The sequence below is a fragment of the Cibotium barometz genome, chromosome 25 (assembly GCF_041138505.1).
Source record: "Cibotium barometz isolate CiBa-2024 chromosome 25, ASM4113850v1, whole genome shotgun sequence".
NCBI lineage: Eukaryota > Viridiplantae > Streptophyta > Polypodiopsida > Cyatheales > Cibotiaceae > Cibotium > Cibotium barometz.
Window position 1 is genome coordinate 13083607 of NC_141070.1, and position 25212 is coordinate 13108818.

Here is a 25212-nt window from a genome sequence, read left to right on the forward strand (position 1 = left end):
GTCTTGTGGTTTCCCTTGGAATCCACATTGGAATATGATTTATGTGGTGGATTTACCTTCTTTAGTGAAGCTCGAGGTTTTGTATCCTTTTTAGCATTAGCTTGTACAAGGAGGATATGGTTTTTGTGAATTTGGGTAGCATCCTTGGACAAGGCTTAGGTCCTTAGTAGAGGGGATGCTGATGTCATGTTTGGTGTTGTTGTCAATGACTTAAGGATGCTTTCAAGAGAGGCTACCGATGAGACAAGGTTTTGTGATGGTTCGAACCCTTTGTCTCCTTTGGCAAGGTCAGTCTCAAAGAGGGGCTTTTAAACTAGAAGCTTCGGCTAGCATAAAGGATAGGTCATGATTCTTGGTGGTAATTATTGGAGAGGTTATTATCTTGGTAATAATTATTGGAGAGGTTATAATCTTGGTAATAATTATTGGACAGGTTATAATCTTAGACATAGGATATATTAATGGGATTTATTGATGTTGAGTTTTGTGTGGAATCACCCTCGCTAGAGTAAGATTTAATCTTTTTTGTTTGTATCGATAAGGTTAGCTACAAGGTTATGGAATTAGAGAAAGGAGCATATTTCTTGGATAGAGAGGATGGAGTTGAGGAAGTAGATATTTTGTCAACAAAGAGAGCTTTTGTTGGAGAAGGTAGGTCTTCACATAGAGGATCTTTTGGGAGGAAGCTAGCAGTCTTTTTACACTCAGCATCATAGAGATTGTTTAGTGTAGGATCATCTCTATCGCAAAATGGTACTGTCATACCCTTGGTACTATCATCTTTTAGGGAGAAAGCTAGTAGTCTTTTATGCTCAGCATAACATAGATTGTTTAGTGTAGGATCATCTCTATCATAAAATGTAATATCATCTTCATGTTGTGGACCTTCAATGTGATTGTATTACTGGTGAGGCATCGTCTAGCTTGGGCAAAAGCGATCTCCCAAAAATAGATCTACACATAACGCATAATGTATCATCACAAGGTATGGTATGCCTCCATCAATGGTGTCTCCATAATCACTGGATCTATGGAAATGCCTAAATCAAATGCAAAGCACTCAAAATCCATGATCTATGGAAATGCCTAAATCAAATGCAAAGCACTCAAAATCCATGTTATCTATGTGCATACTCATGCCTCTCCTATGAGGTTTCACCTCAATGGAATCATCACTACCCTTGTGCACTATACTTGACTACTCAAACACATAAACTACACCCAAATGAACACTGCCAGGTACACTTGAAGGCTAGGAGTAGTGGTCAACCTGTAGATATCCCCCCATGTGAACTCTCTAAAGGAATAGCCCAACACATCTAACATAAGAACCTTAGGCCTAAGCTCCTCACGATCTGTCGTATGCTCATGGGTATCCTATGAAGTATCTCTAACCTCGTAATATCCTCTAATTGGTCCTCACTATGATCTCTAAATAAGTAGATAGACATACTAGATGTATTATCTACAATGCTTGATGTGCTCTATGCCATCCCTGCTCTTGAGGTCATGCCCACATGATCTAAATCACACACAACACCATCACATACATCATCATCATCATATGCACATATATCACTATCATCATGTGTATGTGTAGTATCATTATGTGCACGTGTGTGTGATACATCAATGTTATGTGTGTGTACATCATCATGATCATCTGAAACCATGTCAATGTTATCGGCATCCTTAAGAACATAATCATCATGACATAATAGTGTAGGATACTCAATTAAGTCACCTAAATAAATATCATCCCATGTTATCGGCATCCTTAAGAACATAATCATCATGACATAATAGTGTAGGATACTCAATTAAGTCACCTAAATAAATATCATCCCATGTGAACAATGCCAAACCATCCATGTCGATGTAGCCAAGCAATGACGCAATGAAATCGTCGTGTGCGGACCACCCGGACCATCTGGCACATATCTCCTCCTCATCAAACAAATGCCCAAAATGACTAGGCATCAAACTCCAATGGTTGAACATCTAGTATTGGCATGAATATGTTGCGTCATCATAGCAAGATATTGACGAGTGAAGATGTAGAGGTCTAAGCCTCAAAGTGCCAAAGGCATGTGCAAATGCGGTAAAAGATATGCAATACATGACACGATATGGCAAATCAAAATAGCAATTGTAGAGCCATGATGATAATGCATGAGCAGCTCTCCTACGATCACAATTAGAAATGCCATCAAAACGATGTCAATGATGATGCAAACTCACACCATGGCAATCAAATGAAAGGTAAAAATAGTAGGAATATCCCATGGTGAAGCATGTGAACACACCTCACAAAACACAAGGTGTATAAGGCATATGCAAATGCGGCAAAAGATATGCAATACATGACACGATATGGCAAATCAAAATAGCAATCGTAGGGCCATGATGATAATGCATGAGCGGCTCTCCTACAATCACAATTAGAAATGCCATCAAAACGATGACGATGATGATGCAAACTCGCGCCATGGCAATCAAATGAAAGGTAAAAATAGTAGGAATATCCCATGGTGAAGCATGTGAACACACCTCACAAAACACAAGGTGTATAAGGCATGTGAAACACGACGTGTGAACAAGCCCAAATAATGCACCAATGTGCATGATTAAACCCACAATGCACTAAAGTGTGCAAACAAGGCCAACAATGCTTCGATGAGCATGAACAAATTCCAAAGCGCATGAACACTCGACACAACACAGGCTATGTGAACAAGCCCAAATAAAGCACGCTACCCACAAAGTTCCCTCAAGGCCCAAGATAATGTAGAGGAACTGGCTTGGTTTAAATTATAGGTTTAGGTGTAGGTGTGAGAGGATCAAAAAGTAGAAGGATAAAGGGTGTGAAATGGGTGAAGGATGGACAATGGGTGTAAAAAAGGTAAAGGAAAACCCTAAAGTCTTAATGGAAGTAGATGTCCATATTTTTTTTATCTCAAAAAAAAAATCATTCTTCAAGCTGGCGCTCTTCTTCCTCCAGTGAGCCTCTAAGAGGCTATGATCCACACTATATATATATAGTTTGTTACACTGTGTTGATGATCGTCTCCATGCCAAGCTTGTGCTTGTGCCAACAAGCTTCACTTTGATCATGTCAACAAGCTTCGCCTGCACGATGAGAAGCCAAAAAATGGCTGTGATGTGCTAGGGTTGAATACAATTGAGCTGAGAAGCTGAACTTAGAGCTTTGTGTTTCTTTTTTCTTCTCCTTGTGATGGTGCACTTGCTTCGTGTAAATGTTTGCTATGTTGTCCTCCTATGTGTTGAGTTTTCGAAAGAGACCATGAAGCACTGATGTGCTATCAAGGTCTAGCACCTCACCAATTGAAGCTACGTTTGCTCATTTAGATGCCACTATAGTTCTACCTTGGCAGATCTTTGAGCTTGGTATATACCCAGTTGTGGAACACTTGCTAAGCCCATACTCTAAGCAAAATGCTGCTACACTTGCCAAGCCCCTACGCCAAGCCTTGAAAAAGAAGGGGTGATGAAGCACTTTATTAAGATTCCTGATCTCCCACGCTGCTCTCATTTGCTCCTTTCAGCCTCTTAGCTAATCTCGTGAGAAGGTGGTGGCTGGCTACACTCACTATCAAGGTGGTGGCTGGCTAGCTACACTCACTATCAAGGGGCCGTAGATTTATACGACGTCGACGACAACGTCGACTTCTGTCATTGTTTTTGTCGAGAAATGCCACCTGTGGCCCTCTTCTGGCCTTCTCCACAGAGTACGAGAGAGCGATCTTTTGAATGCAATTATGTTTTACCTGCTTTTAATAGGGTGATGGTGGTTTGGCTGCCGTTTCTTTGAATGCCCCCCCCCAACACTAGTAGACATGTATACCGATGGCGATCACAAGGTTAAGAGTTGTTTGTTTTTATGTAGCTTGCTTCCAGCTCTTCAAAGTGACTTTGGTTTGCTTCTAGCTCTAGTACCAAATGTAATGGAGTGAGACTGAAGCTGAGATATGGGACAAATCATTATGGAAGGTTGCAATCAAGCTTGCTAACCATGATGCCTAATAAGTGGTTTAACCGCACACCAAGAGGATGGAATAAACCTTCCATAGTCCTATGATGGTAGCCAAAGGCTCCAAGAACATACCAATAATCAAGAGGTATCAAATGATAAAATGCCCAAAAAGATGATAAAAGGTACATATGATGGCCCGTTAGCCCCTTATATACTTGAGCCCTTGACCATGGTCCTAGACCTAATCTATAAAGTTGTTGCTTCATTACAGGTTAGCCTTGTCCTATTCAAGCTGAGATATGGGACAAATCACCATGGAAGCTTGGAAGCTTGCTAACCATGATGCCTAAGTGGTTTAACCTCACACCAAGAGGATGGAATGAACCTTCCATAGGCCTATGATGGTAGCCAAAGGCTCCAAGAACATATCAATGATCAAGAGATATCAAATGATAAAATTTCTAAAAAGATGATAAAAGGTACAAATGATGGCCCATGAGCCCCTTATATACTTGAGCCCATGACCACGGTCTTAGACCTAATTTGTAAAGTTGTTGCTTCATTACAGTTTAGCATTGTCCTATTCTTGTAACCCTTTCAAGGACCTCGCCTAAGCGAATGGACCCTCTTACTTGGTGGCACCAAGTGATTAAGATACCACTCCCCACCACTCCATCCGTTCCACCCCAACACCCCACCCAAACACCTCCCTTAGCATCGACTAACCCTCAAGCTTCATTGTCCATGGGATAACTGCCTACATCCGCATTCCACCTGATCGTTCTCGGAATTCTCCTTCACCTTAATGTGTATCCATTATTGGCCCCATAGGAGGAGCCCATGGAGGATGATGGGAAGGACACAAAATCTTCCTTGTCCACGAGAAGAGGCCACGAGAAGAGCACATGGAGGATGATGGGAAGGACACAAAATCTTCCTTGTCCACGAGAAGAGGCCACGAGAAGAGCACATGGAGGATGATGGGAAGGACACAAAATCTTCCTTGCCCACCATCCATGAGTAACAGGTGATATATCCACCTAATACATGGGACCTCATCTTCGAGAGCAGCTTCCCATTAACACTATTGTCAACCCTTTTGATATGGTTAAAACCTACTTGGTGAACCAATACATGCTACATGCAAAAGATGTACACAAAGTGGAAGGCTCAACATCAGTGGCATTATATCGATCAATGGTACTACAAATCAGAAGATCATATGGGAGTGTAGACCAAGTGGCGGAAGCCCTATCTCTTTAACAATTATGAGAAGTCGGAGGAGCACACAACCATGCTAAGGGAAGTCTGGATTGACCCAATGTTCATGCCAATCAAAAGAAGGTGGTCCTAGCCCAAGTTCTTGCAAATGGAGGCCTTCTACACATCCTTTGACCCAATGTTCATGCCAATTAAGAGAAGGTGGTCCTAGCCCAGCCTTCTATGCATCCTCTAAGATTTTTATTTAGGTCTAGGATCACAACCTTGTGGAACTTGTTATTTGCTTTTTTTAGTTTCTTAAAGGGTTGATGCAATGATATAAAGCATCATCGTCTCACTTCTTGTTTCTTCATAGAGGCCTACTTGTTCTCCCATTAGTTCAAAAAGTAGCACCGTCTTTCTTCTCATTTCTTTATAAAGGCACCCCACCACCCCCATTTAGTTCTTTTTAAAGGAGCCGGTTTCTTCATAGAGGCCTACCTGTTCTCCCATTAGTTTAAAAAGTAGCAGCATCTTTCGTCTCATTTCTTTATAGAGGCACCCCCCACCACCCCCATTTAGTTCTTTTTAAAGGAGCCGGTATAACTTAGAGCTACGTCTCACTATGCACTTGCAGTGCATAGGGGGGCTCGTTTGCTCCGCAGTGCCAATGTCCCATAGTTACAAGTGCAGCACTTGTAGCGCATTCTCAAGCTCTCTATGCATTGTAAAAGTCAGTGCATGAGAGCTTTCCACTAATCACTTTCTCTTTCCACCAATCACTTTCTTTGCTTGCACCTTCTGACAATTACACCATCTAATAATAGGCCTGTGCAGCAGAAAATTGGCCTCAGCTAAAGCTCGTTCTCACCTTTTTTGACCTCTTTTACAGTGCATGGAGTCTATGCGCTACTTGCGTTACCTCTTAAATTCAAGGTAACAAGGAGACTTCTGTGTGAAAGGTCCCCCAACACCCTTCCCTCTCCTTAGGGTTTGTCCCCACACCCCTTATTTTTCTTGCAACTTGCGAAGAAGTCCCGCGCCCATGGACACGCGCTTCTGTCTTCTGCTGAGTTAGGGTTTTCAGGTAAGCCACCGTGCTCTCTGTTTTCCTTTCTTGCGGCAATTGGAGAAAGTACGTCTGAGACGCCGTTTCTTCTTAACCTGTTGTGGAGGCTCGAGTTTTGTCCTGTTGAAGTCACCAGCAGTGTGCTTACTATGTCTGTAAAGTAAACTAGGGTTTGATGTAAGAGGTGCCGATTGTGTCTGCGATTTCAATTAGGGTCCTGTAGCTTGCCATTCGAAAGACTAGCTTTTTGAGAGGTCTGTTTTTTGTCCACAGTTTGACCTTCTTCCTTAGAGACGCTGTGCGTGTGTGCGGGGAATGCCTTTTTCCCCTTTTGTCCTGCTAATGGATTTGCGCACTTCTCTGCGGTTGATTTACACGTTGCAAAATTGCTCCTTACAGAGCGAGACCCTCGCAGCTGTAACATCATTTATCTTTATTGCACATAAATCCTTGCCTCCCACTTTTTTTTTTTTTTTTTTTTGGGGGCTTTCAGGCCTATTTAGATATCATGGAGGCACCTTCAGGTAAAAGAAAGCGTGGCTCTGACAATGGGTCCAGAAACCAGCAGCATAAGAGAAGACACAGTCAGTTTGGAGGAGGGGATCAGGAGCAATCATTACCAACTCCAGATGATACAACATACCGGATTTTATGTTTGGGGGTAAAGATTGGAAGTGTTATTGGGAAAGGAGGAAGCATTATCAAATCCCTGAGGCGTGAAACCAATGCGAGGATTAAAGTATTAGACACCATCCCAGGAGTAGAGGAGAGAGTGATCCTCATTTGGAGCACACAACAGGATGAGGAGAGAAAGAAACAGAAAGATAGTGATGGCAGAGAAGACCGGGAGAACACTGGCAGCAGAAAATCCAAAGACGTCTCTTTGCGAGAGGGTGGGGTGTTTCTTTGCCCTGCTCAAGAAGCACTATTCAAAGTGCATGCGAAGATAGTGGAGGATGAGAAGAGCCCATCTCATAAAAATGATGAAGGTGACAATGAGGTGGGTCCCCAACAAGGGGGTGAAGTCACTGCCAGGCTTCTTGTTCCAAACAATCAGATTGGTTGTCTACTTGGTAAGGGTGGTAGGATAATTGAGAAAATGAGAAATGAGACAGGTGCTCAGATTCGGATTTCTAGCAAGGACACACTTCCAGGGTGTGCTCTATCTTCTGACGAACTTGTGCAGGTACGGGTTTTTGCAATCTATCAACACAATGTTACTCGATCTCTTTATAGATGGAGCAATCTCTCTCTACTCATCTTTAACGTTTGTGTTTTGTCAACATTTTCTTGGGTTATTTTTTGCACTGGAGCAAGCTCTCTCTACTCAGCTTTAACGTTTATGTTTGTCAACATTGTCTTGGGTGATTTTTTGTACTCTGTTCGTGTGTGTCAAAATAGTTGAAAGCTTAGATGTTTTTTTTTGGGCTGGTATTGACATGCTGGTTTATGGTGCTTGTAGATATCTGGTGATCTAGTTGTTGTGAAAAGAGCAATGTATGAAATATCTGCACGGATATATGAGAGTCCTTTGAGAGACCGCCTCCAAGGACCAGCTGCCGCTATACCGCCTCCCACTTTGCCTCCTAAAGGACCGATGTTTTCTCAGGTAAACTTGTTTCCTCCTGTGAATCCCATGTATGGTGCAGGCAATGTCGGAGCCCCCCTAGTTGGTGCTGGTCCTCCTCCTATATCAGGCTATGGGAGCATTGATTATCGAATACCCTGGCCGCTTAACAGTCAATCATTTCCGGCATATCCTTCACCTGGTTTAGCCCAAATGGAGAGACAGGATGGGGGGGGAGAGGAGGATTTTTCGATTCGCATCCTCTGTCCGAATGACAGAATTGGCATGGTAATTGGCAAAGGTGGAAATGCTATCAGGCTCTTACGTGATGCAACTGGTGCCCGCATTAAAGTTGAGGATGTGGTTGCAGATGCTGAAGAGCGGGTTATTGCTATCTCTGCAACGGAGGTATGTCTGTTCATTGGAATGTGTGGAATCTTTTCTTGGCATGATAGGAGTATGAATAGATAAACCCACCTCACAGACTTAGGTCCCTGGTTATTGCTATCTCTGCATTGGAGGTAAGTATTAATAGATAAACACACCTCACAGAGGAAGGTCCCTGGTTATATTTTTCCTCGTGAATACTTCCCCAATTTCATGCTTAGAACTATTGCAAGTTTTGATTCCGGAGTGCTCTGCAGAGTTGATAAAATGCGTTGGCCTAATTCTTTTTGTTTTGTGGTGATTGTACAGCTTCTTGATGAGCGTTCTCCAGTCATTGAGGCTGCATTGAAGCTGCAAATCAAGATTAATGATGGTGGGGACAATGAGGGGCTTCTGACAAGCAGGCTGCTTGTCCCATCAAGACAAATCGGTTGCCTTTTGGGCAAGCGGGGCAGTGTTATCACAGAAATGAGAAAGAAAACAACTGCTAGTCTCAAGGTCTTGCAAAAAGTTGACTTGCCGAAGTGCGCGCAAGACAGTGATGAGCTTGTCCAGGTGAAATACACAATTGTTAAATGTTGACTTTGTTAAAAAAAAAAGTACTGTCAAAACATGAATGTGGAAGTTGGGTGGCTTTCTCTTGTCCAGATCATTGGGGACGGAAATGTTGCAAGGCAAGCTCTTCTAGAAGTTCTGTCCAGACTCAGAAGCAACGTCTTTGGCACGGAGTTGGATGACTATGGCAAATCTGATGGTGCTTCAGGGCTGTCTTTCGACGGGCCTTTACTGAAAGGGGGATTTGCTGCCCCCCCACCTAGCCTTGCTAGTAGGCATGAAGTTGGATTTTCAGCTGCTCCCCCATCCAGCCTTGCTAGTAGGCGTGACGTGGGGTATCCTGGAGGCATATACTCCCTTAATGGGTATGGCTTGCAACGTGGACAATATGAATCCAACTACAGTGGCCTTCCACCAGCTTCGTCCTTGCAGGTATCTTGGAACTCTGTTGTCAGCTGCTAGCTTTTTAGTGGACTGTGGTGGATGAGGTGAGGCTAAGTGGACTGCATGCTTATTACATATTCTCTAGTATCAAGTTTCTAGCCTGGCTTGCAGAAGGTAGGTCTTTTGCCTTAATCATTATAAAAGAAAAGACACTCAGAAGATGATCAGAGATAGGTTACGCTTAGTTTCAAGGATTTACCATTTATAATAACCTACAATACCCATGAAGGCATCAAGATGGGTCAAGATTCCTAGCTGTCTTTATGTGTGTGCCTCTCTCTCTCTCTCTCTACCTTTACCTTTAAGAAACTATTTTCGGGGTCCTCATTTGATAGTGACCCTTCCTGTGCCCAAAAAAATCATGCTTGCTTCTTGGTTTGCATTATGCCGCTAGTTGCTGTGAGGGCAAAAGGATGAAAGGACCAGATGTACGAGAGATCAGAGCAAAACAACATAGCATGAAATATGTGAGTGAGTCTGTATATAATGGTGAGTGAACATATGTACAAGAGCCCTTCAATGTGAGGTGACTTTGAGTAGAAAGAGTAGAAAGACCAGTGTGACCGCTCCCTACAGGAAGCCTGGAGATCGGAAGACAATATACACATATTTAGAACACTTAATTTAACTGTTATCAAACAATGGAAACAACATCAACAACACAAATACTGGAAATACTGAAAATACAAATGACACCAGCACTAGGGCCGGAAAGGGCCGGCCCCCCCCTCAATACTTTTTGTATTTCTTGGAGTATTTATATTTGTACGAGTGTCACGGGCCTTACAGGCCAGATTTCTCCGCAAGGGAGTGAAAACAACCAAATAAAACTGGTTCAAGTCGATGAAGAGATGTTAGTCGAAGTAGCCCCAAATCATAGGTTCATTCCCACTTTCACTGGGTGGACACCTGCCTTTCACTGGTCTTCCGGGACTGTGCACCAACAGGCACGTTCGTACTAACGCAGGCCAAGGGGTACACCGTGGAGGGAATGTGGCCTGGTTCTCCTCAATGAGATTTGCTCCCAAATTCCCTGGTGAGTCTAACCTTCACTGGCTCTCAGAAGCTATGAGAGCGTGGTTAACAACACCACACAGGGAAATATACTAGCCACACCAGGAAGAATTTCTTGAACATGGTTAGCATATACATGCCATGCTCCTGTACTACACAACTTAAAGCATTTTCTGAATTTAAAATAGCAAATTTCAGATTTATACAAATGAGAAAAAAATATGAGAGCACCTGGTACGGTGAGTACAATCTGGATATAACCGGTACAATTTGTAGCAGGTACAATCAAGCACATAAGGTACTTGACACGTGTGCAGGTACAACCAGCCAGGTACTATGCAGGTACCTGTACTTGCAACAGGTACAGTAGGTTCATAGGGTAGCCAGCAGGTACACGTGGATAGCCAATAGCTGCAGGTACAGCAGGTACACAAGGGCAGCGAGCAGGTACAACAGCAGGTACACAAGGGCAGCCAGCAGGTACAGCAAGCGTAGGCAGCTTTAGGCAGGTACAGCAGCCAGGTACAGGCGGGTACAGCAACCAGGTACAGTCAGGGCAGTAGCAACACATGCAACTGCAAGTTCAGGTTCAGGTGTGGGCAGCAGCAGCAGGCGGGTACAGTAGCTGGTACAAGCGTGGTACAGTCGGGTACAGTAGCAGCACATACCACAGGCGATGGAAAGAGAGAACCCACCAACCTCACATGTGGGTAGCAGCAGCAGTCGGGTACAGTAGGTGGTACAAGCGTGGTACAGTCGGGTACAATAGCAGCACATACCACAGGCGATGGAGAGAAAAGACTGTAGGCGATGGAGAGAGATAACCCACCAACCTCACATGTGGGCAGTTTCCAATAATGTTCCATGCAAAAGCCTTATCAAAGGTTATAAAACCTTAATACATTATTAACACTTATGGACACCCACACTAGAAAGTAAATGTCCAGTCCGTGAACACATTAGCTTATAAAAAATTAAGGTTTACTCTAGTTCATGGATTTTACCTTTTAAAAAGGGAAATATGAAAATACTTACCACCTGTTTACACGCCACACCACCAAGTCAGCAAATTTCATTCCACGGTACACTGGGGGCGACCCCGTCCAGTGTACTTGCACGGCATAACAGGAAGACACACGCAAACAAGTCATGCAAAAACAAATTTATGCATGCAGGCATAAATGCATGTGCACAAATAGTGGATGAAATCTCCCTTTCATGAAACTTGTACAAGAGGTTCTTGTCGGGCACAAAACTGACGCGACAAATATAAATAAATATGTCCAGGTCTTCCTATGGAGTGACAGTCCTATAGGTAAGACACCATCCTGGCCATACACGGGTGGCACCAACAGGCTCCCGTCCATACAACACGAAGCAAATCACACACGGGTGACACGAAACTGGTTCCTGTCCATGTGACGCAGCACTTGTCGCACACGGGTGGCAATGATCTGGCTCCCGTCCATGTGACACCATAAAACTGGCCCTTTCACATGGGACACTGCTATATGAACATGGCACAAATCTGGCCGCTCTATGAGTGACAACCCCATACAAGTGGCTCCAGAAATGGAGATGGACCAAATGGTGACATCCCCCCGGGCTTCTAAACAGTTGACATCAACTGAAAAGCCTCAAGATATGCCTGTAGAAGGTGAGGGTAGTCAGCAAAATAATCCTCATCTATCCACTTTGCATCAATTGGTAAATAATTTTTAAATTTCACAAGGCATCTCTTGGAAAGCTTCCCATGTGGTAACTTTCTCTCCTTGTGAAATACAATTTGCTCTGGCTGAAGGATCTCCTCAAGCTCATCAACTTCTGGCGGATCTTTTGTGACAGGCTCCTCTGGATCTGGCCCCACATACTTCCGCAAAAGACTCACATGAAAAGTATTGTGAATCTTCCAATGGCTGGGTAAAGCAAGCGTGTAAGACACTTCATTGATCTTGTCAATCACTTGGAAGGGTTTGAAACCGGCCTTTGGTAGAAACCAAAGTGCGGTAGACTAGCAGTCACCTATCCAATTGTAGTCCAGACAATTAAGAAGTGAACAAGAGCTAGAATGCTCCATAACAAAAAGGAAAAACGACACCTGTTGGTCCCAAAGCTTGGCGCCCCATTCGGTATTTCTTTATTCAAATTCAATGGAAAAGTTTAACTGAGTATAACAAAGCTAGTCAAGGAAAGTAAACCTGCATGTCCAATCTGGTAGCCCTCAAGACCTCTTAGCATAGAGGATTCACATACAGATCTGTGTGCCACAAAAGCAACACACTGTGGTCTCCTCTAATCAACCAAGAAAATACAACAGGGCAGCCTTGAGCACGCATCTGGCTGTTCCATGTTCATGGCTTCAAACTCAGCCAAAGTACAAATCCACTGTCCAACTCTGTTCCCACCCTTCAAACTGCCATACCTCTCCTGTCACAAAGGGCCAGAAGAAACAACTCTGTAGTAGACATAAGCCAGTGGAAAGAAAGAGAGAAAGAAATGTTCAGAGTATACCACTCGCTCTGCCAACTGTTATGCACAGTTCTGCACTAGATGGATTGACCGTACGAGCCTGTACTCGCAGTCGCCTGTGTCAGCAACTTTGTAGCACATGTGTGCACATATCCATACAGATTTGTACTTGCAGCACACGTGTGTACCTGTCCGTACTAGTCACCCTGCAGCCGCCAGAGTGATGCGCCGCCTGTACTGCTGGACTGGATTGGACTGTACCTGTCTGTACCTGCGGCCGCTTGAATGATGCGCGGCCTGCACAGCTGGACAAATTTGTCTGTACCCGCCTGTGATGTGCCGACTGTACCAGTCTCCCTCCACGCAACGCAGCCAACCAGTACCTGCAGCACACGTGTGTACGACTTTTCCACAGCAGTTCAGTACCCGCTTGTACTTGACCGTACAGTTTTGTACCTGCAGCACATGTGTGTACGGCTTCTTGCAGGCGCAGCTTGTTCTCCCCGCAGCCAGTCGACTACTCGCCTTCTTCAAAAGGGAGACGTGTACTCTAAAAGTAGAGTAGCCCACTCCATAATTATCCTAGTGGCCCCTTTAAAGTTTATTAAACTTTCTAAGGGCCACCCAAGGTTTATAAACTTTATAAAGTTAATACCTTGGTCCCCCTTCACACTTGGGGTTGTCCACACACATTACTTTTGTTCGGACACCCAAGTATGCATCTTGAAAAATTTATTTTGCTCACCAACCACCATGCTCACACTTGTGCTGTTCCACTTTCACAGGGTCATGACATACCCCCTCCTTGAAAAATGGCAAGCGTCCTCGATTGCAATCTGGTGATATAGCAAAATATCCAAAGTGAAAAGTACAATATGGCAAGATCAGCGTCCCAATCTCTCTAAGCCATGCATATGTAACAACATTTACTGCAAACCAATGGTGTAGTAATAGTCCAAGTTGTATACCACTGTGAACCATACACAACCACAATATCCAATGTGACTAGTACACATATATCATAGAAGTCCCATAAACAGATGTACTGTCAGCCATCAGTACCTTCGGGTGAGACAAAAGCTGCACCAAGCGACCTCTAGATGTCATCTGAGCCTGTCTGTATGAAGGGAGTGGAGGTGCTACCCCCCTCTTGAGCATCAGGTAATGCTCCAGACCCATGCTCTGCTGAACTTGAATGAGCTGTAACAAGAGTCGGCTCCAACTCAAAGGCATCGAGATAAAGCTGCAAAACCTGAGGTGAATCTGTTAAGTCACCTTCCTCCATCCACTTCGCATCCATCGGTGAATAGTCCTTGAACTTCACAAGATAGCGATGGGAAACTTTACCTCGTACCTTTCTTTCCTTATGTGCCAGTATTTGCTCTGGAATAAGAACCTCATCAAGTTTCTTAACTTCCGGCTGAGCCTCATCTCATACATCCTCAGGCACATCCCCATGGAAAGGTCTAAGTAGACTCACATGAAATGCATTGTGAATGTCACCAATTGGTCGACCATTTGGTCCATCTCCAGTTTTTGTGTCCCGTTCACTTGAGGCCAGGCCGGTGTCTCGTGTGAAGAGGCCAGTATTTTGCTGACATGGACCAGAGCCAGACTGGTGCCACCCGTGTGTTAGCAGGATGGTGTCGTATGGACGGGAGCCAGACTGGTGCCACCCGTGTATGACCTGGACTGTGTTCGACCCATGGGATTGTCACGCCATGGAAGAGTCAATATTTGTGCCGTGTCTTACCTATGGGACTGTCACTCCATAGGGAGGCTCGTGCCTGGAACTGTGTCTTACCTATGGGACTGTCACTCCATAGGAAGACCAGGTTTTTATGTTTCACGTCGTGCCATTTTTGTGCCGATAGATATGTTGTACTTGTTCCATGAACGGGAGATATGTCCATGATACTATTTGCACATGCACTCATATTTTGCATGTTTTGAAACTGTTTTCGCATGACTTGTATTTTTGTGTTTGCCTGCTTGACATGTCACTTACTAAGCGGGGACACCTGCCAGTGAGTCGTGAAGTCTGCTCTGTCTTCTGACGAGTTTTGGTGCATGTGAACAGGTGGTAAGTATATTGCACATGTTGGTTGAATATTTCATATTCTAACCCTTTGGTTTATAAGGTTTTATGTTCACACTCACTTAAAAGTGGGCACCCCCTTTGGGCACCCACTTAGGGGCCAAGGTGGGGAGCCACACTTTAGTTGTGTGTGTGTGGGGGTGGGTGCATGGTCACCTACCCACACCCCCTAAGAGCTGGCCGCCCACATGCAAGCGTGGGGAGCCAGCCAGCACTAGTCGTGTAACTCCCTCTCCAACCTTAATAAAAAAAGCTCCACGACCACCCTTAAAACATACGATTTGGTGCGCCTCCATCACCCTCAATTTTGCTGCGCTCCATCGCTTTGCTGACGGCTGAGCCATTTCAAAGGCAGCTGTGCTCTGCATATAGCCGGCGCATGTCTCGGGTGGTGCTATTTCCTCCATCGCTGCTGGCGGCTGTACATCTACAGGCGGCTGCATACTCCACAGGCTACGCCTGTCTTTCAGCAGGGCTGCCCACTATCTACAGGCGGCTGCCCCCACCTGAAGCAGCCAGGCGGTTCTATACGCTGCTGTCCATCTCCTGCAGGCGCCAGTGTCTTCTCCTCCTTCTCTGCAGCCAGGCGCCTACTGTTCATCAGGTGGCTACACCACAAACTGACGGCTGTATTTGCTACAGGCGGCTGATTGCCTTTTCCATACAAGCTGTGTTGCCTCTTCATACAGCCAACTGTGTGCTTCACCTCCAGCAGGTTATACTCTGTAACCAGGCGGTTTCTCTTCAGAGTGGTGGTTATTACTCTATTTCCCTCCTCCACAAGAAGGTGGCTGTGTTCTACTCAGCAGGTGGCAAAGCTCCTTGGTAGGCGATTGTGCCTCCTTTCCATAGGCGGCGTCTTCCTTCTTCAAGAGGTTACATCTGGTGTCCCTCTCAAGTAGCTACCGATACCTCGGGTATTGGTCCTCCATCTACTATCCACAAGTAAGTGAATTTCAGATTTAAGTAAAGTATTTTGTGATAAATTTGATAAGGGACTCTCTCAACGGCAACACCTTTTCGGTGCTGGGTAGTCCAAGCTCTATTGGAGAACCTCGGTCCAAAGGTGCTGAGATCGGGAGAGCCAGGCGTTAGTACGGGAGCGCCTGTTTGTGCGTGGTCCTGGAACACCAGTTGGGGGCTCTCCGCGGAGTCCAGTGAAAGCACAGGACCGTAGAGACTGGACCACGCTAGTGGTCGTTCTGCTTCGAATATCTACTTTGAACCTATTTGTTTGGTACTGTTTTCATTGTACATGTACATCATCTGGTTCTTGGAACCCATGGAGCATTGTATTTGTTAAATACTCCCAATAAATATATCATATATTGAGGGGGGGGGTCGGCCTGTTCCGGCCCCAGTGCTGGTGTCCATTCATCTCATTTCATTTCATTTCAATTTCAAGTTGTATTAAGTTGTCCATTTCAAATTGTGGTTTTAAAGTTGTGCTATTACGCATGTGGGTGTCCAACGCAGTCTTTCCCATTTGACGGGATCGGTTTTATTGGTATCATAGCACGGTTGTTTCCCTCTTCCTAGTGGGGAAACGAACCTGTGTATTGGACACCCCGCTTTTAGCACACTTAAACACAATGGACAGCCAAGGCAACCCTTTGGAAGTGCCAAATTCGAGGGGTCCATCTAGTGCCTCTCGTGGGTCTGATGCTCTGCGAGGAAGGCACAAGCCCCTTGAAAGGGTTAATGATAGTGAATCAACGGGTCAAGTGTCTCGAGGAAAGACAGTCATGCTTGAACAAGAGCCTGATGCAATGAGGGCTGAAATGGAACATATGAGAAAACTTTTGCAGGCACAAGAGCAAGAGTTAAAATTTTTGCATGAAGATCCCCATGTGCAAAGTGCTATTGAAGCTAGGAAAGCTGATGCAATGGTAGATGTAACTTTTGAGTCTATGGCTCGGGAAGTGGGCAAGAAGTCAAGGGAGTTGGCACTTGCCTACCTCCTCCGCAAAGGTGACATCAAAGAGGGGGACGACGGAGAGCTGAAATTCAAAAATCCACCTCGTTTGAAGCATGGAGATCCCGCATCTCAAAGGCTGAAGTCTTTTATGCAAAAGGAAGAGGTGACAGTCACCTCTCGTCATGCGTCTTCCCCAGGCACAAAGCCTGACAGATATATGTATGCCAGTGCTCACGGAGGGCATGAAGGTCACATGCATTCAAGACATGTATCCCATGGTAAGGGTGACAGGTCTGCTATTAGAAAAATATTGCCTTCTGAGTTGTCTCATGGAGAGACATTGCCATATGCAGAAAAGTCGCATGCATCTGAGTTTCAAGTTCGTGGAGCACATGCCACCGTGCCTCATGAAACTTCTATGACGGCCCTTGGAGCCCATGCAGATAGGGCTGCCCCGTTGGATAAGGGGAAAAGAAAAAGAGAAGACCATGAGCCTCATGCCAGAAAGCTCAAGGAATTCAAAGCAGGTGATAAATCTGTCAAGTTTGATGTTTTTCATGGAGAACATGATGCTTCTAAAGTGTTAGCATTTGTGGCACAGTTCGACATTGCTTTTAGCGATGAAGACTTCACTGAAAAGCCAAAAGTACGCCATGCTAGCATGTTTTTGAAAGGGACTGCTGCTCATTGGTGGATCACTGAAAAGATCACCAAGGATCCCATTAGCACCTGGAAGGAATTTAAGGATAGATTCTATGCTCAGTTTTTGCCACCAAATGCGGAGCAAACTCTCACCCAAAAGTGGGACAGGCTGGAGCGAAAGCGTGCAACAGTATGTTAACAAGTTTTGGAAAGTGTTGCTGGAAGTAACTCCCTTTATGCAAATCACCGAGGATGAAAGAAAGAGGAAGTTTCGCTCTGGACTGCAACCAGCATATTGTTCGGGCATTGAATTGCACCCGAAACATACTTTGCAACAGCTCACAGCTTCTTCTCTTGCTATGGAGCAATTAGTGCTAAAAATTAAGCAGGATCAAGGCGGTTCAAAGGGGAAAGACAAGGCTGTCCCAAATCTGCAAAAGGGTGGACAGCCACCTAAAAAGAACTTCCGAGAGACCCACAAGGGTGGTAAAGCTGAAAATACCACATCTAAAGATCAGGGCCCAAGGAAGAACAAATTCGGCTTAACCCTGGAACAAAGAGAGCAATATGCCAAGGATGGAAAATGTTTTTCTTGTGGTAGCAAAGACCACATGTTTCGACAATGCCCTGACCGCAAACCAAAGCACGAGGACAAGCAGACCAAGGCTAATGTACATGCAGTTCCTGATGTGCAAGGAAATACAAGTCATGATGCAAAAGAGCGAATGGTATGCAAGGCTTGGGGTCAAATCAAGGGCCTGCCTTATTCATGTTTGATGACTGTGCAACCGATAACTTCATCTCTATTCAAACGGTAGTTGCATTGGGTATTGAGGTTGAGAACATGGGACCTCAGATTGAAGCTGAAGTTGCATTTATTGGTAAAGAGGTGCATGTTACCCCATTGATAGGGAAGTTGCGCATCCATATCCAGGGCTACCTTGATAATGAACATTTTCTAGTTGCTCCACTAAATGGATGTGATGTATTGTTGGGCAAGCCATGGCATCATAGGCTTGAGCCCCGCAAATACTACAAGTCCAATATGATTTCTTTTATGCATAAAGGCCGCATGCATTTTATTGATGCTGGCAAAGAAGGGGATTCCATCCCACTTGTATCACACATCCAAATTAATAAAGCAATGAAAAAGAGTCTTTCTGCGTACTTGGTTTTTGTTCGTGATAGCCTTGTGCCAAATCATCAAAATGTGGATGCTATGTCTAATGATAGGCTGAATTTTCTTCATGCATTCAATGACTGTTTTGCTGATACATTGCCAGGTGAATTACCTCCCCAAAGGCCTGAAGATCATCGCATAGATCTTATGCTAGGTAGTAGGTTGCATAGATCTTGTGCTAGGTAGTTCTCCACCCAACAAACCCGCATACCGAGTGAGTGCTGCACAACAAGAAGAGATCATGAAGCAGGTAAACGAGCTTTGAGAGAAAGGTTTGGGTCAGCCCAGTTCCTCACCTTACTGCTTCCTTGTGCTTCTTGTTCAAAAGAAGGACGGATCATTCCGTATGTGTGTGGACTATAGAGCTTTGAACAAGCTTACCATCAAGAACAGATTCCCAATTCCGCTTATCGATGATATTTTGGATAAGCTTGATGGTTCGGCTTGTTTTAGCAGACTTGATTTGAAGAGTGGTTATCACCAGATACGAGTGGTGCCACAAGATGTCCATAAAACTGCATTCAGGACAGCCTTCGGATTATATGAATTTTTAGTAATGCCTTTTGGTCTCACCAATGCTCCTGCTACTTTTAATCGTATGATGGATAGGATATTCCGATCCCATCGCAAATTCACAGGAGTATTTTTTAATGATATCTTGGTTTTCTCCAAGAATGAGTAGGAACACAGAACTCATTTGGTCACAGTGTTCGAAGAGTTGCGGAAGATTAACTTTTCATTAATGCCAAGAAAAGTGAGTTTTTCCTTTTAGAGATTCATTATTTGGGACACATTGTATCCAAGGATGGAGTTACAATGGATCTTGCAAAGATAGAGACTATTCGAAATTGGCCCGAATTGCAAAACGTACATCCAGTACGTAGTTTTTTGGGATTATGTTCGTTTTATAGGCGTTTCATAAGGCATTTCGCTATGATTGCCACTCCTCTACATGATCTCACAAAGAAGAAAATCACTTTCAAATGGACTTCAAAAGAACAGGATGCTTTCTTGCAGCTCAAGCATGCAATCATATGTGGTCCAATATTGATTGTTCCTGACTTGCACAAATCATTCGTAGTTGAATGTGATGCTTGTGGTGATTGCATAGGAGCTGTCCTAAATCAAGAAGGGCATGCAGTTGCATACGAGAGCCGTCGTTTGCATGATGCTGAGCTTCATATGGATATCTATGAGAAAGAGCTCTTGGCTGTAATTCACGCCTTAAAGATATGGAAACATTATCTTCTTGGGGTTGAATTTGTAGTCAAGACAGATCATCAAAGCTTGAGATACTTTCTATCTCAGACAAAGCTTTCGGAGAAGCAGATGAGAATGGCAAACTTTCTTTCCATGTTTCATTTTCATATTGTGCATACTCCATGTAGTGGCCGACGCACTATCCAGGAGGCCTTATGTAGCTGCAGTCTTAGTGGCCTCTCATGGAGACTTATCTGCTATGCGAGATTTGTATCATTTGGATGCTGATTTTTGCCATATATGGACTGATTTGATGGCTGGTCATTCACATGCCTCTTATGTTATCAACGAGGGTTATCTTATAAAGGATAATTATCTATGTGTGGTGAAGGATTTGCGTCCAAAAGTTATGGACGAATGTCACGCTCCACCTTATGCTGGTCATAGAGGTATCACAAGAAGCAACAAATCCGTGGAACCATGCGTAAAGACATTGAGGCTTATGTGCGTGCATGTATTACTTGCCAAAAGGTGAAATTTGATAGGCAAAAACCTCCAGGTTTGCTTCAGCCATTGCCTATTCCCTCGCAACCTTGGGAAAGTATTACTATGGATTTTATTATGGATTTGCCTAGATCCCAGCATGGGAACGATGCTATTTGGACCATTGTGGACAGGTTTAGCAAGCAAGCTCATTTCTTGCCCGTCAAGAAAACCATTAAAGTTGATCATATGGTAAAGCTTTTTCTTGCTAATATTTTCAAGCATCATGGTATGCCTAAATCCATTGTTGGGGATAGAGATCCCAGGACTACAAGCCTCTTTTGGAGGGCTTTATTTGATAATATGGGTACTAAACTTGAGTTTTCATCAGCTTATCATCCCCAATCGGATGGCCAAAGTGAAGCTGCAAATTCAGCCGTGTTGGATTTATTGAAGTGTTATGTGGCAGATCAAAAGACTGCATGGGAGAAGTATCTTCCACTTGTTGAGTTTGCCTACAACAATACGATCCATGCCTCCACGGGAAAGGCTCCGTTTGAGATTATTTATGGCAGAGTGGTATTGCCACCCATCCTTCGAACCAAGGATGAGATTTTTGCAGATGATGAATATGTTCGTGACTTGGATGTAGCCTTTGGTCAGGTAGGACAGCCATTGCAAGATCTCAGGATAAGCATAAAATGGTTGCTGACAAGCATAGAAGGGACATGGAAGTCAAAGAAGGTGATTGGGTTTTGTTGAAATTTGAGAAGGCTAGGCTTTGGAAGAGGCCAGGATGAGAAGGATCATATCCTAAGCTTTCTCCTCACTATTATGGACCCTTCAAGGTGATTCACAAGATCAATGAAGTGTCATACAGGCTTGCTTTGCCTAGTCACTAGAAGATTCACAATGCATTTCATGCGAGTCTATTTCGGAAATATGTGGGGTCAGATCCTGATGAGCCTGTCATCACAGAAGATCCACCAGAGATTGAAGAGCTTGAGGAGATCCTCGAGCCAGAACAGATTGTTTTTTACAAGGAGCGAAAGCTACAGCTTTCCAGGAGATACCTTGTGAAGTTTAAGAATTATTTGCCTATTGATGCCAAGTGGGTAAATGAGGACTATTTTGTTGATTACCAACAGTTGTTGCAGGCATATCTTGAGGCTTTTCAGTTGAGGACACGGTGACAAAGGCTCGCATCGATGTGAGGCAAAGCGCTCTGAGAGGTGGTCAGTGTTGAAGGCTCCCGTCAGTGGATGCAGAGGCACTCCGAGGTGGTAGTGGCAGCGGAAGATGAGGTGATGCAGGCTCTGGTGACAAGGGTGCTGTTGTACGTGAGGTGGTAGATGAAGAGTAGAGAGGGCTGCCATCCCGAGTGGTGGTGGTGGTGCAAGCTCTGATGACAAGGGTGCTGCAAGACCTGAAGGGTGCAGGCTCTGATGACAAGGGTGTTGTGTACTTGAGGGGTGCAAGCTCTGGTGACAAGGGTGCTGCGTACTTGAGGGGTGGTGAGGAGCAGAGAGGACTGCCGTCCTGAGTGGTGCAAGCTCTGGTGATACGGGTGTTGCGTACCTGATGTGATAAGGAGCAGAGAGGGCTTGCGTCCTGAGTGGTGCAAGCTCTGGTGACACTGGTTCTGCGTACTTGATCTGGTGTTGATGGTGAAGATAAACAGAGAGTGGGCTGCCGTCCCGATGGTGTGATGTAGCAAAGAGTGGGCTGCTGTCCTGATGGGGAGAGCTGAGGCAAAAACGCTAAAGTGCTCTATGTATAGCAGAGGGGGCTGCTGTCCCGTGAGCTGTGGAGAAAACGCTGATGTGCTGATGTAAGCACTGATGTAAACGCAGATGTAAAACCCTGATGTAAGCGCTGATGATAGGCTGATGTAAGCGCTGAATGTAGGCTGATGTAAAGCCTGATGTAAAACACTGATGATAAATGCTGATGTCAGTGCTGATGTAAATGCTGAAGGTAACAGAGGGCTGCTGTCCCACGGTGTGGCCTGTAGCAGAGAGTGGGTTGCTGTCCCGTGTAGTGGCGAGACGAGAAACACTGATGTGCTGAATGTCAGGCGAGGATGATGAAGCTGTGTTGTGTAGAGAGCCCGGCAGAAGCAGCAGCAGCGGCAGTGGCAGCAGCAACATATGGTACTGGATATGTGCAATGAAGTGGTACACTGATGATGAATGATAGGCAAAGCTATATATACTGAGGGGGGCTGCTGGTCGGTCAGCATAAAGGCTGTTGGCCAGCAGCAAAGACAAAATCCCCGAAGAATACCAAAAAACCCAGAAAAATCCTCTTTTTAGGGCTGGGTAAAATGCTGTTTTCACACAGCTGCATCCCCCTGCTTGTGCTGATTTGTGTGCAGAATCGTCCGACTGTCAGCAAGGGCCTTCTTGGGTGTTGTATACTCTGTTTTTTGAGAATGATAGCATCAATTTTGGGTGATTTGACCTATTTTTTTTAGAAAATCAGGTTTTGAAATTTGGGCATTTTTGCTTGGCTGCCCCATGTGTCCCTTTGTCACCATGCCTTACATTTTGTGTGTTCTAAACTTCTACAAGGTTTGCTACACACATCTGAAACAAAATTTTGGTTTTCTTGGGACTTGTACCCCCGTATGAAAACGTCTAGAAAAGGTACGAAAGTTTATGAGATGCATTCCATGAAATGCCTGGCAGTATGATCTCTCAGGCTATCATGTTCTCTCTCTCTCTCTCTCTCTCTCTCTCTCTCTCTCTCTCTCTCTTTGGGGTTGGGCTTAGGTGGGACCTTTTTAAGGTGCTATTTTATAATCTTTGTATATTTCATAATATGCATTCTCTTTCTCCTTGGGAGTCTGTGCGAGAGCAATTTTTGCTTTGTTTATCTTATTACTAGAGGTTTGGATATCTTGGTCTCTTCATTGTCATTTTTTATTCTGGGCTATACTTGCCCTTGTTTTTAGAAGGTAATAACAAAAGTTTGTTTTTGCAAAGGGTGCTGGGAGTGGTTATAGAGGTTATTCTGATTTGGACAGCAATGCATACAGCTCTCGGCTACTTGGGGAGTATGACGTTATCCTCACTTTTCTGCAGCACTAGGCCGAAATCTTTTTACAAGAAAAAATGTTCTACTAGGAGCTGAGTCCAGGTTTATTCTTCTGCGAATGCATGAATTGAAAGAATACTGACATGGTTACAACTAACTATTTGTTGTCTTTTGTTGCAGGGGGGGTGGTTTGAGTGACATCTCAGCTAGAAATCCTTCAAACAAAATTGTGGAAATGACCATTCCTGGTACTTCTGCTAGCTCTGTGCTTGGTAAAGAAGGCAGTAACCTGACTTCTATAAGACAGGTATGTACTTCTGTCAGATGCTTGGGTAGCATATGGCAGGATTTCCAGTTACTCAATTTCTTTCTTGGTTTCTACAGATATCAGGAGCCAAATTGACTGTCCTTGATCCAAATCCTGTTTCGGGAGATAGAGTTGTAGAGATATATGGAACTCCTGAGCAAACTCAGGCAGCTCAAAGCTTGCTCCAAGCCTTCATTTACAGTGGGCAAAGCTCAGCAGAAGCTGGCCTGCGGGGGTCATACTAACACTCAAAAAGCTATGCTGAGCTGAAGGTAAACAGATGTAAAGTAAAATTTTGACTGCTTAAAATTTTCCCTCAAGATATCATCTTGTCACAGCAATAAAGGTTTCTGTACGAGATTGTGGATGGTGCTACATAGTGTGGGTCAGTATTAGCTGCAGGCCAGAACAATTTTACTGTTAGATAGCATGCTAATCAGTCCTTACTAGTTCTTTGCTGGGGTTTTGATCCAATTCTGATACTCCGTTTCCATTGTGCCTTCCTTTTCGTCAAACCATTACAGCTGTGATATAGTCCCAGAGACAAGACCCTCGTTGCAGCTCATTACTCTCCTTAAACTGAGAGGACCTGAAGACAATGTTGTGGAAGCCCATCTTTCCAGAGTAACAGTTGACTGATTTAAGTGGACCGCATTACTTTCATCTAATCTATCAAGAAGTGAACCTTTAGCCTAGACCTGGCTATGTCCTTTTTACAACAGAGAAATGCCTACGTGTTTGGTAACCTGCCATGGAACTTATGCCCAGGCTGTTAGGTGGTTTTACCTGCATATGTAAAGCCAAATCCATTCCAGAAGGTTTCACACTTACTTTTTGTTGAATGTCTACTGCTTGTGATGGGCTTTTGGTGTTGCTAAGATTTCTCTACTCTGCTAATTATATTTTTATGTTCTGTGAAAACCCATAGTTACCATCATACTTTTTTCTGGTGTTAGCCTTATTTCCGAAGTTTTAGTAATCTACTAATAGTATGTCTTAACCTTTTGCCTGCTTAGAAATCAGTGGAAGTTCGTTTCTTATGTGCCTTGTGGTGAGCTGATATTTCCTGCCCTCCATTGTGTTTTGTAAGAAATAGAAAATGTTATTTGTGAAGTTTTTTTCTGCCCTGTAGTGAATTGAAGTTTTCAGGTAAGAACTAGAACAGTTATTTGTAGGGCCCAGGGGTGTTGTCCACATTTTTTTGATGCTCTTTTGCAACTGTTGGTTAATTAGGGTTGAAGGTATGTGCGTGCTTGCTTTTAAAACACATTCAGTTTAGAGGAAAGTGGCAGTTTGCTTGCGATTTTGGTTTACCACTGGTTTTTACCTAGTTGGCGACATGCATGGATTTCTTCCTTTTTAAAATTATGGCTTTAATCTCTCTCTGTCTCTCTGTCTCCTCTCTCTCTCAAGCTCTCTTGAGTAATTCTAGGAAAATGTTTGTGGTGTGCTTGAAAGAGGAAATGGGTCAGTACACTTTATCAGCTGCCTGAACTTGCAAAGTATGGGAAGTAACCATTACTAGACCAATAATGCTGCAAAGATTGGCATCCTGTTAGGTTTCCAGCCGGAAGTGCCACTTTTGCTTTGGGTTGCGAGTTATGTCTCAACAATTACACATGCAAATATTCTTTATCTTACGTTTG

The 25212-nt window shown here is 44.2% G+C and overlaps 1 protein-coding gene across 2 annotated transcripts; it reads left to right on the plus strand.

Moving 5' to 3' along the window:
* Positions 1 to 5951: 5951 nt before the first annotated feature.
* Positions 5952 to 24493, plus strand: LOC147624255 (RNA-binding KH domain-containing protein RCF3-like). Of its 2 annotated transcripts, none has more exons than XM_086819220.1 (9): positions 5952 to 6281; positions 6757 to 7449; positions 7726 to 8238; positions 8527 to 8772; positions 8866 to 9204; positions 23208 to 23278; positions 23440 to 23566; positions 23644 to 23838; positions 24091 to 24493. In XM_086819220.1, the coding sequence occupies exons 2-8, from the start codon at positions 6772 to 6774 to the stop codon at positions 23809 to 23811; spliced, it is 2142 nt and encodes a 713-aa protein (XP_086675346.1). In that variant the 5' UTR covers positions 5952 to 6281; positions 6757 to 6771; the 3' UTR covers positions 23812 to 23838; positions 24091 to 24493. The 2 variants fall into 2 exon arrangements, with proteins under 2 accessions (XP_086675346.1, XP_086675347.1); XM_086819221.1 differs by having other exon boundaries at positions 6085 to 6281; positions 6537 to 7449.
* The last annotated feature ends 719 nt before the right edge of the window (positions 24494 to 25212 follow it).

Excerpts from the sequence above, each read along its gene's own strand:
- LOC147624255 (XM_086819220.1), top strand. The coding sequence starts at position 6,772 with ATGGAGGCACCTTCAGGTAAAAGAAAGCGTGGCTCTGACAATGGGTCC. Across the intron at positions 7,450-7,725 it reads CTTCTGACGAACTTGTGCAG|ATATCTGGTGATCTAGTTGT; the intron begins GTACGGGTTTTT and ends TGGTGCTTGTAG. Across the intron at positions 23,279-23,439 it reads AGCTCTCGGCTACTTGGGGA|GGGGGGTGGTTTGAGTGACA; the intron begins GTATGACGTTAT and ends CTTTTGTTGCAG.